We start from the raw sequence: 16,141 nt of genomic DNA, 5'->3' as shown, positions 1-16,141 counted from the left end.
CATGACCCAGTGGTGGCTCACCACAAATCTCTTCTTCAATTCATATTATTATTTTTTTTTTCAATTTTGGATATTTTTAATTGAATTATTCAATGAATATGTCAAACCATATTTGGTTATTTATTGGTTCTACACCATCACCTTTATTTGATCTTGAAATGAGTTAATCTTTTTTCTCGCTCAAGTTTTTTCATACAACAAAAATAATTTGAACAATGATTAATTTTTTGAAATAATTACGTTTCCGGCTATAATACTTCAAATCAAAACAGGTATTTGAAGCGAAACAAAATTTTACCGGTCATCAGGGTAATATTTTGACTTATTTTACCTGTTGTTGTATAATAAGTACAATGCAGAGGCGTATATGTGTCTGCCTTGTTGAATGGACAGAGTGACAGACCGGCTATGATTTGAATGAGAAATCCAATTCCAACGAACCAATGACTTTCAAAAAAAATTATGTATGGGAAACTAGATATCCCACCCAAAAACAAAAAAAGTGCAGCTGATTAATTGTCTCGACGATGATAATCTAGTTTATGGTCGTTTACTGAGTGTTGCCATCTAGCAAAAGTTTGGGAACCATATGCGATACTTGTGTATTACAAGTAATTTTTTTCTTTGGATCGTAAAGATATTAAAATTGCTATTCTCAAAATTAAAACTGCGCGTACTTAAAACTCTTGAATTACTTGGTAATAAGAATTGTGTATTTCCGAAACGAACTTATAGAGTAGAGAGTAGTGTAATCTTTGTTTGAGTTTTCTTCTTTCCTTTGACAATGAAGACATTCACTGTGAGTGATTAACATATAATCTAGGAATTATTATTGTCTTGTTCTAACTTAGAATAATTGTGTATAAATGTGCTACGTGCGAATGGGATGAGGTATAATGTCAATATAAAACAAAAGAGAACAATATAAAAGAGAATGAGACTTGCTCGAATTAACGAACAATTTAATGCATCTACTCCACAAAAAGAACGATCGGAACTATATAGTTCTAATTAGTTCATCTAGTTCCCATTGTTCATACTGTTCTTTTGTTTTTACTTTTAACTTTATTTCCCATTCGAATTCTTGTATTTTTTGGTTTGACCAAAAAAAGGAACACCTTTGTATTAGTATTTTTATATAAGAATCATGACAATTGACCAATCACAGTGAATGTATCGCGATTAAACTGGATATGAATGTATATGTAAACGTACCTTCAATAAGAGTATGTAACTGGTAATCGATAGCAACAGACTAAAGTGAAATTCTCAAGGACAGTGGCATCAGAATTCTTTAATGTTTTTAATTGTCCTTTATAATTCTACATTTCCAAAGCAAGAAAATGAAGCAAAACGCTGACTGTGTCTTTTCAACAATCTATTTACGTATTATGACCCATTCTTAAGGCGGTAGTTCATAAAAACATTTTTGATCGGCATAAGTCATCGGTTGTCTTCTTCGTAGAGGAGCAAAGACATTTTAGGTTGACTTAGTTCGATTTTGGCCCTAGGGTCCTTTGTTCTTTCACGAAGAAGCCAGCCGATTACTTATGTTAGTCAAAAAAGCTCTTTATGTACTTCCACCATTATATTTTTCCTTTACGATTTAATGATTTATTTGTCCGAAAATGTCATTTTTTATCTGTCGAAAAGATGTAATAACCGGTCTATGGCATAGACCTATATATTTTCTTTATAGTCCAGTTTTGTTTTCCTTACTTTAGGAAAAGTGAAGGATAAAAGTTCACATTATCGGGTTCTCATTATTACATCTTTCCTTTAAAATAATGTATGGCAATAAAATAAGTAACCATCATTTTTTTCACAGTGGCATCTTCATTTTCAAAAAAAAAACGAATTTGTAATTCATTTCGTAATATAAATCTTCAATTAAGTTCTTTTCAATATGGCAACATGAATTCCGGACACTTTACGTTAAAATATAAAAGGAAAATACCGAATATCGGGAGGTACTATTATATGGGGGTTATACCAAAAGTGTAGACCCACATGCCCTACTTTCAATACCAAAAGTCCTACAAACATAATATACATTTGAGTCAAATTTTTTTTCAACCTACTTCATTTCGTTCGGAAGCTAGAGTAATTTCCACAGACGGACATCGCTAAATTGACATAGAATTTTGTGCTGATCACATGGTAGAAGAATATAGGTAGACGCACCAACACAGCTGCTGGGACAATGAACTGTCAAACCAATTTTGGAATTGAAAATGTTGAATGAAAAATTATTTAAGTGTTTAAAAACTGTTGAAAACGCGAATTATACCTCCGAATGACGTCGTATAAGAAAACGTATGAAAATCTACTTATATTTGAAAGAACATTTAAATTTTTTTAACATTTCAATGTACCCAAGCGTTGATGCTTCTATCTGTAATCTTCTATCATGGCTTATGAAGTATGTGTATATATACTTTGTGGGGTCTAAAATGTATATTTCGAGGTGTTCCATACTATGGTGGTGGGTATAAAAATGGGCAACGCAAATCGTTTATTTTATACATGGAAGTACTGAATCATAGATTTATTTCAAGAAATTAATTAAAAATTCATTTTGTTTATTATTTTTAAACTAAAACGAAGATCCCATTGTGGGAATAATGCAGTGACTATCAGTTACTTTTATAAGAAGCTTGCCATATCTCTGTAGAAAATGCAGTTATTTTAAGGGAAAGATCTAATAATGAAAATCCGATAATTTGACATTTTATCCTTTTCTTAAAGTAGGGAATAACAAAACTGGACTATAAAGAAAAGATCTAAGAACGGGTCTATGAATGGTTCATAGTTCCACATAATTCATATGTAGAGGACGCTTCACAAATAAACGTGTTGCCACATTGTTCTTCATGTAAACTATTTAGCCATGATCTAACCATATTATAATTATGGAAGTAATCATGGAAGAAGAATACAGGCATCAACGCCTCGGAACATTGTTATGTCAAATAAGTAGATTTTTATATGTTTACTTATACGACCCCTATCGAAGCTTGTTATGATATGCATTTTTCAACAATTTTAACGAATTTGAATAATTTTTCATTCAACATTTTCAATTTCAAAATTGGTTTGACAGTTCATTGTCCCAGCGGCTGTGTCGAAGTGACAATTTTTTTTTCAAAACTATACCCTTGACAACATCTCATTTTCAAAATGTATATTCATAAATTCACTGTATATACACAAATCAGAGATGGTAATCTGTTTTCAATGAGTTTAAATTTTAAAAGGTAAATTGCGGAAAATGTGGAGGTTACAGAAAATAAAATGAGGTTACATTGAATTAATTGTACTATGGATCTCATGACATCTTTACTTTAGAACCCTTTGTAGGGTTAACCTATTTAAGAGGATTTATTTGAAGTGAAAGTAATCCAGTGGATTAACTCATTTCTACGTAAACACAGTATTTTTTTTGTCTTGATTTAAAGAAATCTTTTTTTTTTCTTTTGGATTGCAAAATCTCATAAATTCTCACATCAAATTGCAAAAGATAAAGAGTCTCTTTACAGTCTAATCTTGAATAAAAAATATATTTGTGTTATCACTTGTTTGGGCGATAAAAAACCATCAATTATAATAATAATAAAAACGCAGATAAATATGGTCAATACTAATTGGGCCATAAAACATTAATTAGCATTACACCCATAATCGAATTTAACAGCTGGCTTTAGAAAATTTAGAAGATTGATCCAAATTTGAAGAATAACATTTCTAATACTTGGAATTGCGTTATCTAATTTATTATTGATTGGAGAAAACATAAATGTTCTGTTTTGTTAAATTTTGTGGAGTCTTCAGGTCTAGCGGAAAAAAACATAAACTTGTTCAATGCTCTAACATTTTTGGCTATGATGTCATGTCCGAAATGATGGTGACTGCTCACCTTCTCGGTTAAGCTGCACTAAGAAGATTTTAATCATTTTCAACAATTTGAAAAGAACATGAACAACAGCAAAAAACAGATAATAAATTATTCGTTGAAATTATAAACAAAAAAATGGTTGGGGTTTTTGGCCCCATATTGTTTTGGGCACACAAACTTCATACATGTTCGTTTCAAACATACTACATCACACATGTCTGGTGGCTTGGAAGAGGAAATTAGTTTTATCTAAAGGCAATGGTCGGTGCGTTTAATGGCCAAGGAAATCGCCACCATTTTTGTCAATTTTTTTTTTAATTAACTTAATTAAAAGTTCTTGAATGCTACACTTCCAATCATGTCTAGAATATATAACGACAAATTACCTAGCTCTTTTTTTGTAATAACAAAAAAGGCCACAAACCACCAGCACAACATTAGTTATCAAATTAATGAGAACAGAAATCTTAATTTGACATAATATGGGGTATTCCATGACAAATTAATTAGGGTTCTTTAGAAAATAATATTTCTCTCTGAAAGTAAACCAAGGGCTCGGAATTATAAATTTATCAATTTGTATATAGAAGCGTAACCGTAATAAACCCGCAAAACAAATAACCCTTCAATATGACCGATGTTGATGTTTTGTCGTCGCGCATGAAATCGCGTTTACACCTCCAAACCAAAACTATTGGAGCTGATCGCATTAAAAAAGCCAAAGAAAACAATGAAGACATTGCCGTCTTGAGTATGTTCCTGCCAAATGCATCTGCCCGCGAAGAAAATCGAAATTTCTATTGTGCCCTCGGGGACTATTGTCGTCTGGGTGATCCAAAGCTAACAAAAGCAGGTAATGTATCATTTAAATGAAAATAATAATTATTAAAGGATTCAATAAGATAAAAAGAGTTTATACCCTTCTCCTAAAAACGCAGTTATCCTAATTTGATGTTAAATTAAAAATAATTGCCGAAATTGTCTCTAGATTTTGACGGGCCCACATGACATGATTCTGCCCCCAACCTTTATTCTCATGCTAATTTGTCCAATTTTCGGCAGCAATGTCTCGCAGACACTTTGCAAAAGTCAAAGCAAATCATCTAATGATCTCAAAATCGTCTCCCACCGTGAATCATTTGAAAAATTATCAAATATTTGAAACGGTTTTTATTTTTGGCGACCAAGTGATTTCGATGACGTGAGCAAAAACAAAACATTTTTTGTTGGTTTCTTTTCGTTTTCATTCTTTGGCTTTGCTTGAATACAAATTGATGTTTGGCTTTCTTATTTAAATGTTGCCCAAAAGCGTTTTGTTAATCACACTAAAGAAAAATAAATACAAAAAAACAAAACGAACGCCCACCTCCACCAATTATGATGCATCATATTAAGCATCTACATTGAATTATGAATATGTGTATAGTTTTTTTTTCTTTTCTTTACTTTTTTTTGCCAAATTTAAAAAAAAGAATTATTTTTTTTTGTTTTATTGATAACCGTTAAACATGAGATGAGATCATGGAACTGCAAATTAACATCTGGTTTCGACAAACTAGCCCTATGAATAATGTTAGTTGTGTAGCCATGGCAAAACCATAGATGTGCTAAATCGAATATGGCAACACTTTTCTGAAGTACTCGGCCATGTCATTTTTCAAATTAAAATTCAGTTTCATATCGGAAATATGTACGTATGACGAGTGGCATATTTTACAAAAAAAAAAATTAGTAAACGATTATTTTCGGCGTTCCTAGGCACATAAAAACAAGAATATGTTCCATAAGAGTGCAACTACATAAGAACCTTGAAGTCATGGCTAGGCATATTTTGTGACATTTCATAAAGGGATTACAGAGCCGCACTAAAATCCTGCCGTCGTTTTCCATTATAATTTGACATATCTTGTCTTATAAAAATAGGGTTTTCAAAACCTATATCTTAAGGAAACATTCTCGGTGCTGTTAGTTCTAGTGTAGTTTTCGAATAACGTTTTATTTGAAGCCTGTCTTTAAGGGTCAAAGTCCCAGAATAACCGGCTTAGAAATGTTGGCAAAATCTTCACAATGCCTGCTATATGCATTCTGGCAATTTTCTGTAATGAAATCAGGACCAAATTCGCGATGACAATCTTCCACCAGTATTATAGCGAAACAAGTCGCGATTTTTTGATACTTCGAAACAAAATTCTACCATTCATAATCAAAACTTACTTGACTTATTTGGCTAATACTTTAGTTGTCTTTTTATACCCTCCACCATTCCATGGAGGGTATATTAGCTTTGTCATTCCGTTTGTAACACCTCGAAATATACATTTTAGACCCCACAAAGTATATATATATATATATATTCTTGATCACCATAAAATTCTATGTCGGTTTAGCTATGTCCGTTCGTCTATCCGTCTGTGGAAATGACTCTGAATTCCGAACAAAATGAAGTAGGTTGATAAAATTTTACTCAAATGTGTATTATGTCTGCAGGATTTTTGGTATTGAAAATGGGTCTTGTAGGTCCACGTTTTTGGTATAGCCCCCATATAACGGTACCTCCCGATATTCGGTATTTTGATGATTTTAGAGACATTATTCTCCGGAAATGTTTCAAATTTGGTATTTGAAGTTCGTAGTGGGTAATACAGCCTATGACAGAAAAATTTCCGTGCAAGTCCACGTCATCGTATAGCACCCATAATACGGTACCCCCAATATTCGGTATTTTAGCGACATTATTCACCGGAATTATTTCAAATGTGGTGTTTGAAGTGCGTAATGAATGCTACAGCCTAAGACAGGTCCACATCTTCGTATATCCCCCAATGAATATTCGGTATTTAGCTACATTATTCACCGATTTTTTTTAAGTTTCGCATTTGAATATTGTAATGATTTATGACAAAAGTTGCCTATGCAGAACCACGTCGTCGTATAGACACTATTAAAACGGCTACATTCTTTATTTTTAAGATTTTAACAGAATTTTTAACGGATTTTATTTTTTTGAAAATTGCCAAAATCGTTCCAAATGTTGGAGGGTATTCAAAGATTGGCTCTGCCGAACTTAGGCTGGAAATACATAAAGCGTATATTTGGCTGGCTTAAGTCATCGACTGGCTTCTTCGTAGATGAACAAAGGAGTTTTAGGTTGACTTAGTTCGATTTTGGCCCTAGGCTCCTTTGTTCATTTCTGAAGAAGCCAGCCGATGACTTAAGTCGGCCAGATAAGCGCTTTATGCATTCCCACCTTTACAGCTTTTTTACTTGTTTAGATTATATTCTTCCTTGACGTGCATACCCTCTATATGGCGTGAATCATTTTCAGCTGTACGCTCATATTTAAGGAAGAACTAAAAAATATAAAGTTGACAATCGACTCAAATCGGAGGTTGCAATGATATGTATTTTTAAACAATTTTTACAAATTTCAATAATTTTTCATTCACGATTTTCAATATCAAAATCGGTTTGACAGTTCATTGTCCCAGCAGCTGTGTCGATGCGACTACCTGTATTCTTCTACCATGCATAAAACGCTTTTTTGACTAGCTTAAGTCATTGGCTAGCTTCTTCGTAGAGGAACAAAGGAGTTTTAGGTTGACTTAGTTCGATTTTGGATCTATGCTCCTTTGTTCTTTTACAAAGAAGCCCGCTGATGACTTATGCTAGGAACACAATTGGAGCGAACGACGAATTTTTTCGCGGCGTATGTTCGTCTTCAAAAATAAAACACATATGTGTATATGGAAGTGCACACAATCACGGCACCGGCGAAAATTTCGTCGGTCGCCGCGAACTCAATTAGCTTTATTTCTATTTCATACGCCGGCGACCGGCGAACAAAACAGTACAAGGTGGCCATACTTGTACGAATTTTATGTGTTTTAGTAAATAAAGTTACTTTTTACTTTAAAATTTGTTATGGTCACTCTACTATCTGTTACTCGTATAAAAAAAACATAATTAATTTGTTTATTTATTTGTGTACTTGCGCCTGAGTGAAGATGGATATCAGTGAATTTATAATAGAGAAGATGGACATAAGTGAAATTATAATAGAGAACGTAAAGAATTATGTGTTCTTGTATAATTCATTGTAGTCAACAAATGAGCAAAAAGTAAACAACTTCATCAGCTGTTTTATAATTTCGTCGGTATTGTGTTCCATACGACGAATTTTCGCGGCTCATTTTGTCGCCGCGTAGGGCGAAATTCGTCGTTCGCTCCAATTGTGTTCCTAGCATTAAGCTGGTCAAAAAAGCGTTTTATGTATTCTCACCTTAACTTATTTATCATTGGCTTTGAATTCATAAATACCACTATTATACCCCCCCCCCCCCCCCCTCCCCCTCCCAGCAGCTGAAAAAGTAACTAAAATTTCTATCTATTGCTTATTTATTGTCCCGCCTTTCCAGACATGTTAATTATAGGTATCGTTTAATCCATTTTCATTTCCATTGGCATTTTTATTGGAAAATTATGAAAATTGTCTACGACTAGACGGAATTCGTATTATTTATTTACTTCTACATTGTTAATATAAATATACAAGTTGTTTGCTATTCATATTTTGGTAGATATTAAAATGTCATTAATTGACAGAGATTGTGTGTGAGTTAAGCAGACATTAAACTGTTGCGTTATAGTATTTCTTTTTTTTATCAAACAACATTTTCCCACTATGATTTATGGGCTGCCATAAATTGCTGTGCTGTGATGTTGCGTTCATTGTCTCTTTGGAATATAATAAAATGGGTCAACGTTCCAACAGCATTGTTGTTATTTACTTTGCGGAATGAAATGAAATGGATTAAATTAACATTTTCATAGTTCTCTAGTAATTATCAGCATGCATGAGTAGAAAAGACCATTGAACTTAGGGGGAAAAGAAATTATTTAAAAAGAAAATTGGAATAATTCACAATAAGCGTAGAATCAAATATGAAATGGTCTTGGTAATATTATGTTTACATTGGAGCATTTTGTCGCGTTAAACACCTTTATGAGGATTTATATGATATGGGTTTGACTATTTAAATCAACTGAGTTGACTTAATCCGTTGAGCGGAAAACGTGCTGTAAAGGTGACGGTACATAGGCAGCTTGGCATATTAATGTCAAATTATAAAGGGAAACGACGGCAGAATTTGAGTGCGGCTCTGGCATCCTTTTATGATATGTCACAAAATATGCCATACAAAGACTTCAAGCAGTTTGTGTACTCTCACCTGAATGCTGGGACAATGAACTGTCATAACAATTTTGGAATTGAAGTTTTTGAATGAAAAACTATTCAAATTTGTAAATATTTTTGAAAAACTCATATTTTTATAATCTCCGAATGACGTCGTTTAAGAACACATAAAAATCTACTTTGATTTGAAAAAACAATTTAAAGTTTTGGGAACATTGATATGTCAACATTTTTAAAATGTTTTTTTTTTTTTTTAATAGGTAGATTTTTATATGTTTTTTACAGGATGCCAATCGAATATTATTATTATATTAGAATATGTATTTTTCAACAACTTGGATAACAATTTGAAGTGATAATAGAGTGTTCGCATACAAAAAATACAAATACTTTGACGTGATTAACTACAAAAAATGTGATATATGTTTTCCATAGTAAAATTTTATTGGGAAATTGCGATTACTCAATTATCGCGGTTAACCCGGGCCTTCATGCTTCTTAGCCAAATTATCGCAAATGATTAATATTCAGCAAAGGGTAAATCATATGAGAAGAACAGCTGATCTCCCTAAAAAAAAATATTGCATTTGAAATCTCTGCAAACTGTTAATATGTGTATTTATGTTTTCATTCGATTATATCCAATAATAATTGGGGTACTTTTTTCCCAATATATAAACAAAACAAATTTTGTACTGACTGTTGTATTACTAAGGGTGGAAATACATAAAGCGCATATTAGGCTGCCATAAGTGATCAGCCGGCTTCTTCGTAGGTGAGCAAAGAAGTTTTAGGTTGACCTAGTTCGATTTTGGCCCTAGGCTCCTTTGTTTATTTCCGAAGAAGCCAGCCGATGACTTAAGCCATCCAGATAAGCGCTTCATGTATTTCCACCCTAAGGGTGTAAATACATAAGAAGCTTGAAGTCATGGCATATTTTGTGACATTTCAGGATTACAGAGCTGCACTAAAATCGTGCCGTCGTTTTCTTTATAATTTGACATTAATATGCCTAGCCATGACTTCAAGCTTTTTATGTACTTCCTTAATAAGAGTATGAACAGCTGAATTTCTGACAGCTTGAAGTATAGATTTAAACAACCAGGTGATTGGTTGTCGCAGGAAGAAGAAGAGTTGCAGATTGCCAGTAGAGGGACTGGCAAATTACTTTTCTCGAATCGATCTCTTTTTCAGAACTATTGTGTTAGAAGTTTTCAACAGTAACCAGGTCTGCCTGGTATTTCAAAAACTGTTCCAAAACAGCATTTTTAGCTTATTTATTACATATTTGCACAATGAATGCATCTGAGTTTTAAAAAATCCTAAAATCTAAAGAAAATAAATATTCCCGAAATGACATGGCGAACACTTGTTTATATCAATAGCTTTTATCTTAATTTGATAGCTGTTACATTTTGCAGTCTAACGTAGTTGAACTTCAAAATTTTCAACTATTTCCAAAGATAAGTAAAAAAATTCGATTTCATCAACTATTATTGTGTCAATGGCACAATGTCAAAAACCCAATATTTAGTTGATTGCGCCTTTTTATTTTATCCAAAAGTCGTGACAAACGTCAATTTTTTCCTTTTGTCATGCAACGCCATCGATGGAAAAATTTTGCATTCTTTGAGAAATAATAAAAGGCAGTAGAGACTCAAATCGGTTGTCTGACATGCCATTTGAATTAAAACAATTGAGAAATTGAAGTAGACTCACAGCTCTTTATAAAAGATAACTCATCACACTTTAGGACAGCTGATAAATTGTTTAAAAATGAATGAGAAAAAAAAAATGGAATTGAAGTTATTTTTTTTTAACATCATAAAAATATTTTGGATTTTTATCTTCAAGGAGTGTTTTTTTTTTTATTTTTCATAGATACCACGAAATTAGTAGAAAACAATTGTTGTTAATTTGTTTTTTGTTATCTTTTATGCTTTCAGGCACGAAGAAAATGGAATACAAGACCCGGCAATGGCACGAAAATTGTTTCTGTTGCTGTGTCTGTAAGACGGCCATTGGCACCAAGTCATTTATCCCCAGGGAACAGGAGATCTACTGTGCCGGATGTTATGAGGAGAAATTCGCTACTCGTTGCATTAAATGCAACAAGGTAAGGTTTTTATATTCGTATTTCTAAGCTAAAGTAGACGAATTAACTCCTTCATGCGACTAAATTCGTAATTCATAGCAATGTCGGTAAGACTTATAATGGTAGATGTATATACATCGTTCTAAATTTTCAGACTTTCAAGGTTTTATATATTATTCAAGTTTTTTTTTTTTTTTTTTTTTTGATTTTCGGTAATAATTTCAGAATTTCAGCTCTATTCTTTCACTCAATACCAAATTTAGTAACATTTGCAACGCAAATCCAAAACAATTTACATCTGCTAGGCATCAACAGTTATCCACAATTAGTTCCATTTAGTACTTTTCGAACAAGATCTCAACACCAGATACACATAGAGACCTCAATATCAAACTCCGGCATTCACCTAATACCAAATTTAGTACCCCTTAGTACTTTTCGAACAATCTACACATGATTGTTTTGGAAATGTGCACTAAAAACACGAACAGTGATTTCAGCTCTATCTCTTCACCCAGTACGCAATAGTATCACTTAGTAATTTTCGGGCAATTATAGTACACATTCCCAAAACCACCTCCATCATTAACTACAGGCGTCAACAATGTCTTTAACCTAAAATTTCGGGATTCCAGCTCTATCGGTTCGCGCAAATCCCAATTGTACCAAATTTAGCACACAAGTACCAATTTCCAAGACTTTCTACATACCCCAATCCTACATTCCACAGTAAACCCAATTTCAAATTTCGCAATTCCGCCCAAATATAAATTGTACCAAATTTAGTATAATGCAGTACACATAAGAATGCCGTGGATATTAGAATTCCAGCCAGAATTTATTACTTTTCCTGCACATAAGTACACATTTGGAAAACTTCCTCCATATTCCAACCCTACACTCCGCCAGTAATGTTAATTTCAAATTTCAGCATTCCAGATCCACCCGTTCCTCCATATTGTACTAAATTTAGTACGGTTTAGTACATTTTGTGTACATAAGTACATACTTCCAAAACTACCACTTTACATCGACTCTACCTCTCAACCTTTATTCCCATTCCAAATTTCAAGTTTTTAGCTCTAAGCGTTCACATGATAAAAAATGGTACCGAATGTAGTACTTTTCGTACAAAAACCCTTTCGTACATCTATCATACACTCCATCAGTTACACTCATTCAAAATTTAAGAGTTATGGTCTCAAATACATAGGGTACCATATTTAGTACCATTTAATATTTTTCGTACCTTGCCTTCGGACCAAGTGTTACCCTCACCCATCAAATTTCAAGATTTTAGCTCTAACCGTTTCGTCTGGGCGTTGATGTTTCGCAAAATATACTTTCAAATGTTTTGAATACGGTTTAAAAACTACAATTTTTATAATGAAATCTGCAGACAAAAGACGACATATAGTTGGTTTAAATCGAATAAAAAATTATGCTTTTGACTTAAGTCACTTGACCACGTTTTTCCTGAGATTTACCTCATCACTTTCAATTCAATTTGTCTATGAAAATGTTCTAACTTGTAATTTTCTGAATTTTCCAATATTCAATTACTCAAAATTTCCCCCTATTTTAGGTTATTACTTCAGGTGGCGTGACCTACAAGAATGAACCCTGGCATCGTGAATGCTTCACTTGCACCCATTGCAACATTACGTTGGCTGGTCAACGTTTCACTAGTCGCGATGAGAAGCCCTATTGCGCTGAATGTTTCGGTGAACTCTTTGCCAAACGCTGCACTTCGTGTGTCAAACCCATAACCGGTAGGTTGGAGTGAAATATTTACTTGAATTTGTTATTTTTTCTGTTTCAATACTAATGTTTTCAAAATTTCTTATATTCTGTAGGTATTGGTGGCACTCGCTTTATTTCGTTTGAAAATCGCCATTGGCATCATGACTGTTTCGTATGTGCCAGTTGCAAGACTAGTCTAGTCGGACGTGGTTTCATTACCGATGGACCCGATATTATTTGCCCTGAATGTGCCAAGCAGAAGCTCATGTAAAATGGGCAATATCTTGACGCTTACGCTACGAACAAGTCAGCCATTATGAATATGAAACTGTAAAATATGTTAAGGAAATTCGACAGCAACTATTGGAGCAATATTGTAAAGAAACAACAACAACAACAACAAAACAAAATACCAAAATCAATTAAGAAACGCAAACAAACAAAAAAAAACCTCCACGATGACACAACACAAATTGAGCAACAACAAAAAATAAAGCAAAAAAATATTATTTCCCTTTCAAATAGATTGCATTTCTAAGAAAATATTTCTATGCGAAAACAGAATCAAATCTCCATGCACCGCCAGCGCCGCTAAACAAGCAAAATTGCATGAATTACAATACACCAACAACAACAACAAAAATGAAGAAAAACAATTCAAAAAAAGAAACAGTGAATAAATTAATTAATTTATAACACCCACACACATACAAATGTACCCAGTTACAGACATTGTATGACCAAGTCTATGTATTTGTTAATAATAAAAACAAAAACAATTTATTTGATTATTATTTTTATTAATATTGTATTTAAATAAAAATCTACTCCTTATTTCTAACCTTGGGTTATAGTTTTTCTTGTCCTTCTTCTATGAAATATTATTTAATTGTAAAGTTTATTTAATATTTATTTGACATGCATACCTTATTTTTATTTTATTTTATTCCTAAATAATTTTGTATTTCCATAATTTTTTTATAATTTGTTTTTTTTTTTTTTTTTTTCTAATTCTACAAAAATCTAAGAAAACTGGCTCTGAACAATTGAATTGTTTAAAAGAGAATGAGTGTTCCTTGTTTTCCAGACCATCAACAATTATATATCCTAATTAAACTATTATTTTTTTATTTAATGTTAACAATGAAAACACCAGAAACAGCCACTAAATAAATATTAATTTAAAACCTATTACTATTTTACTTTCTAATTAATAACACTTGCTGTAACAACTACAACAACAAAAACTAGATATGTTCAATAAATATTGTTATTAATAATTTTAATTCGATTGAATTTAGAAGTACCTTTAAACAAAAGAAAAAAACAAGAAAAAAAGGAAACAACAACAACAACCAATGCACAATATTTTTGAAATTGTTAATTGCGTACATCCTAACTACAAATAGTGTATGCATAATAATTATATTTTTTTATTATTATTATTTTTTTTTTAATTTTGCGCCATTATTGTTTAATCTAAATTCAAAAATTAAAAATTTCAGTGTACTATTTTCGTAAACGAGAGAAATATTTAAATAAAATTAATGTAAAAAAAAAAAACAAATGGTATTTTTTTCTAATTTAAACAAGTAAAAAAGCAGCTAAGTTCAGCCAGGTCGAACTTTTTATACCCTTCACCATTTGGAAGAAACTTGAAAATTTTGAAAAAAATCCGTCCAAAAATATCGCTCAAATGAAAATCGTTATATGGGGGCTATACGAAGACGTGGTCCTGCATATGTAATTTGTGTCAGGGGCTGTGGTAATGGTTCCGAACTTTATTTACGAAGATTTTATAACAATTCTGGTGAATAATATCGCAATAATCATGAAAATAGCGAATATCTGGGTGGCGCTATACTAAAACGTGGACCTATTTTAACAATTCTCTTCTAGGCGGTAAAGTACTCAGAAGGAACCCCTTGTGTGCATTTAAGGACAATTCCATTGAAAAAATTGGCTGCAGTCATAAAAATACCAAATATCGGGGGGTACCGTTATATGAGGGCTTTACGATATCGTGGACCTATATAGACAATTCTTTTCTACGGAATAAAGTGCTCACAAGAAACTTTTGTGTACATTTTCAGACAATTCCGTTGAAAATGTGGCTATAATCATCAAAATACCGAATATCGGGAGGTACCGTTATATAGGGGATATACTATGTATGGTGGAGGGTATAAAAAATGCAGTAAGGAAAAGTTAAAAGTCGGGATGGGTGATACCCTACACCACTATGCAGTAGAGCTCCCGTAACAAATTATTTATTTAAAGTAGATCATACTACCTAAAAACATTTAGCTTAAGAGCAGTTATATTTGGTTTCAGAGGGAACTTATACAGGGTGAGATAAAAAACAGCAACAAAGTCATAACTTTTACATTTTTTTTTTTAATTTTATTGAATAAAAGCAAAAAAATCGGAAATAGTATCAAATTTTAAAGTTTAGTTTAGTTCGAATTGGTCACCTTTGTCACGAATTACAGCTTTCAAACGGCCGATGAAATGTCACACGCTGTTCGAATGTTGCTCTGCGGTATTTTGGCCCATTCCCGGCGAAACTCTTACTTGAGGTGATCGAAACTTTGGTAATTTTTTGTACCAACCTTGCTTTCCAAAATACTCCAGACACAATAGTCCAACGGGTTGGCATCCGGAGATTTTGGTGGCCATTGTGCGCTGGAAATGAAGCCAGGAATCTCATTTTGTAACCATTCTTGGGTGGTGCGTGCTGAGTGCGATGGTCCTGAGTCCTGTTGGAATGTCCAAGGTCTACGGCCGAAATGTTTGCGTGCCCAAGGCTTTAATACACCCTCCAGAATATTTTCGCGATAATATTCGGCATTTATTCTGATGCCACGGTCGATATATACCATCGGCTGTTATGTCGGCTCACACCATCACCATGGCCAGCGCTTGAGTTCTGGTGGCCAACCGAAGGTGACCTCTTTGGCAAGTAAAGACGACCTTTCTGTTTGTTTACAAACTGCTAGACAGAGAAAACCAAATTCGGGAGTTCACCACTTTCGTCCAAGCGAAGCGACTCTAACTCTTTTGAGTCTATTTTCTTTCTGTTGCGGTGTAAGTTCTTGCACTGTTTGGAATTTCAATGGCTTTACCCCAAGCTCATTTTTCAATATATGCCGATTGGAATATTGCGATATGTTCAGGTCACGAGTCATTTTTCGGCCACTGCGACGCGGGTTTC

At 33.1% G+C, this 16,141-nt stretch overlaps 1 protein-coding gene across 6 annotated transcripts in view; it reads left to right on the top strand.

The window, feature by feature from the left end:
* The window catches only part of LOC101894619 (four and a half LIM domains protein 2), a 326,991-nt gene extending 313,440 nt beyond the window's left edge, over positions 1–13,551 (top strand). For 5 of the 6 annotated variants that reach the window (XM_020039089.2, XM_005190019.4, XM_005190021.4 and 2 more), the window contains 3 exons: positions 11,036–11,205; positions 12,770–12,956; positions 13,041–13,551. In XM_020039089.2, the coding sequence (XP_019894648.1) occupies positions 11,036–11,205; positions 12,770–12,956; positions 13,041–13,198 (515 nt within the window). In that variant the 3' untranslated portion in view covers positions 13,199–13,551. Of the gene's footprint in view, positions 1–4,482; positions 4,749–11,035; positions 11,206–12,769; positions 12,957–13,040 lie in introns of all 6 variants that reach the window. The other variant, XM_005190023.4, reaches the window with a different exon arrangement.
* The last annotated feature ends 2,590 nt before the right edge of the window (positions 13,552–16,141 follow it).

Source organism: Musca domestica, unplaced genomic scaffold (assembly GCF_030504385.1).
Source record: "Musca domestica strain aabys unplaced genomic scaffold, Musca_domestica.polishedcontigs.V.1.1 9, whole genome shotgun sequence".
In the NCBI taxonomy this organism is placed as follows: domain Eukaryota; kingdom Metazoa; phylum Arthropoda; class Insecta; order Diptera; family Muscidae; genus Musca; species Musca domestica.
The sequence above is the reverse complement of the archived record's forward strand: the minus strand, read 5'-3'. Positions and strand labels throughout refer to the sequence as shown.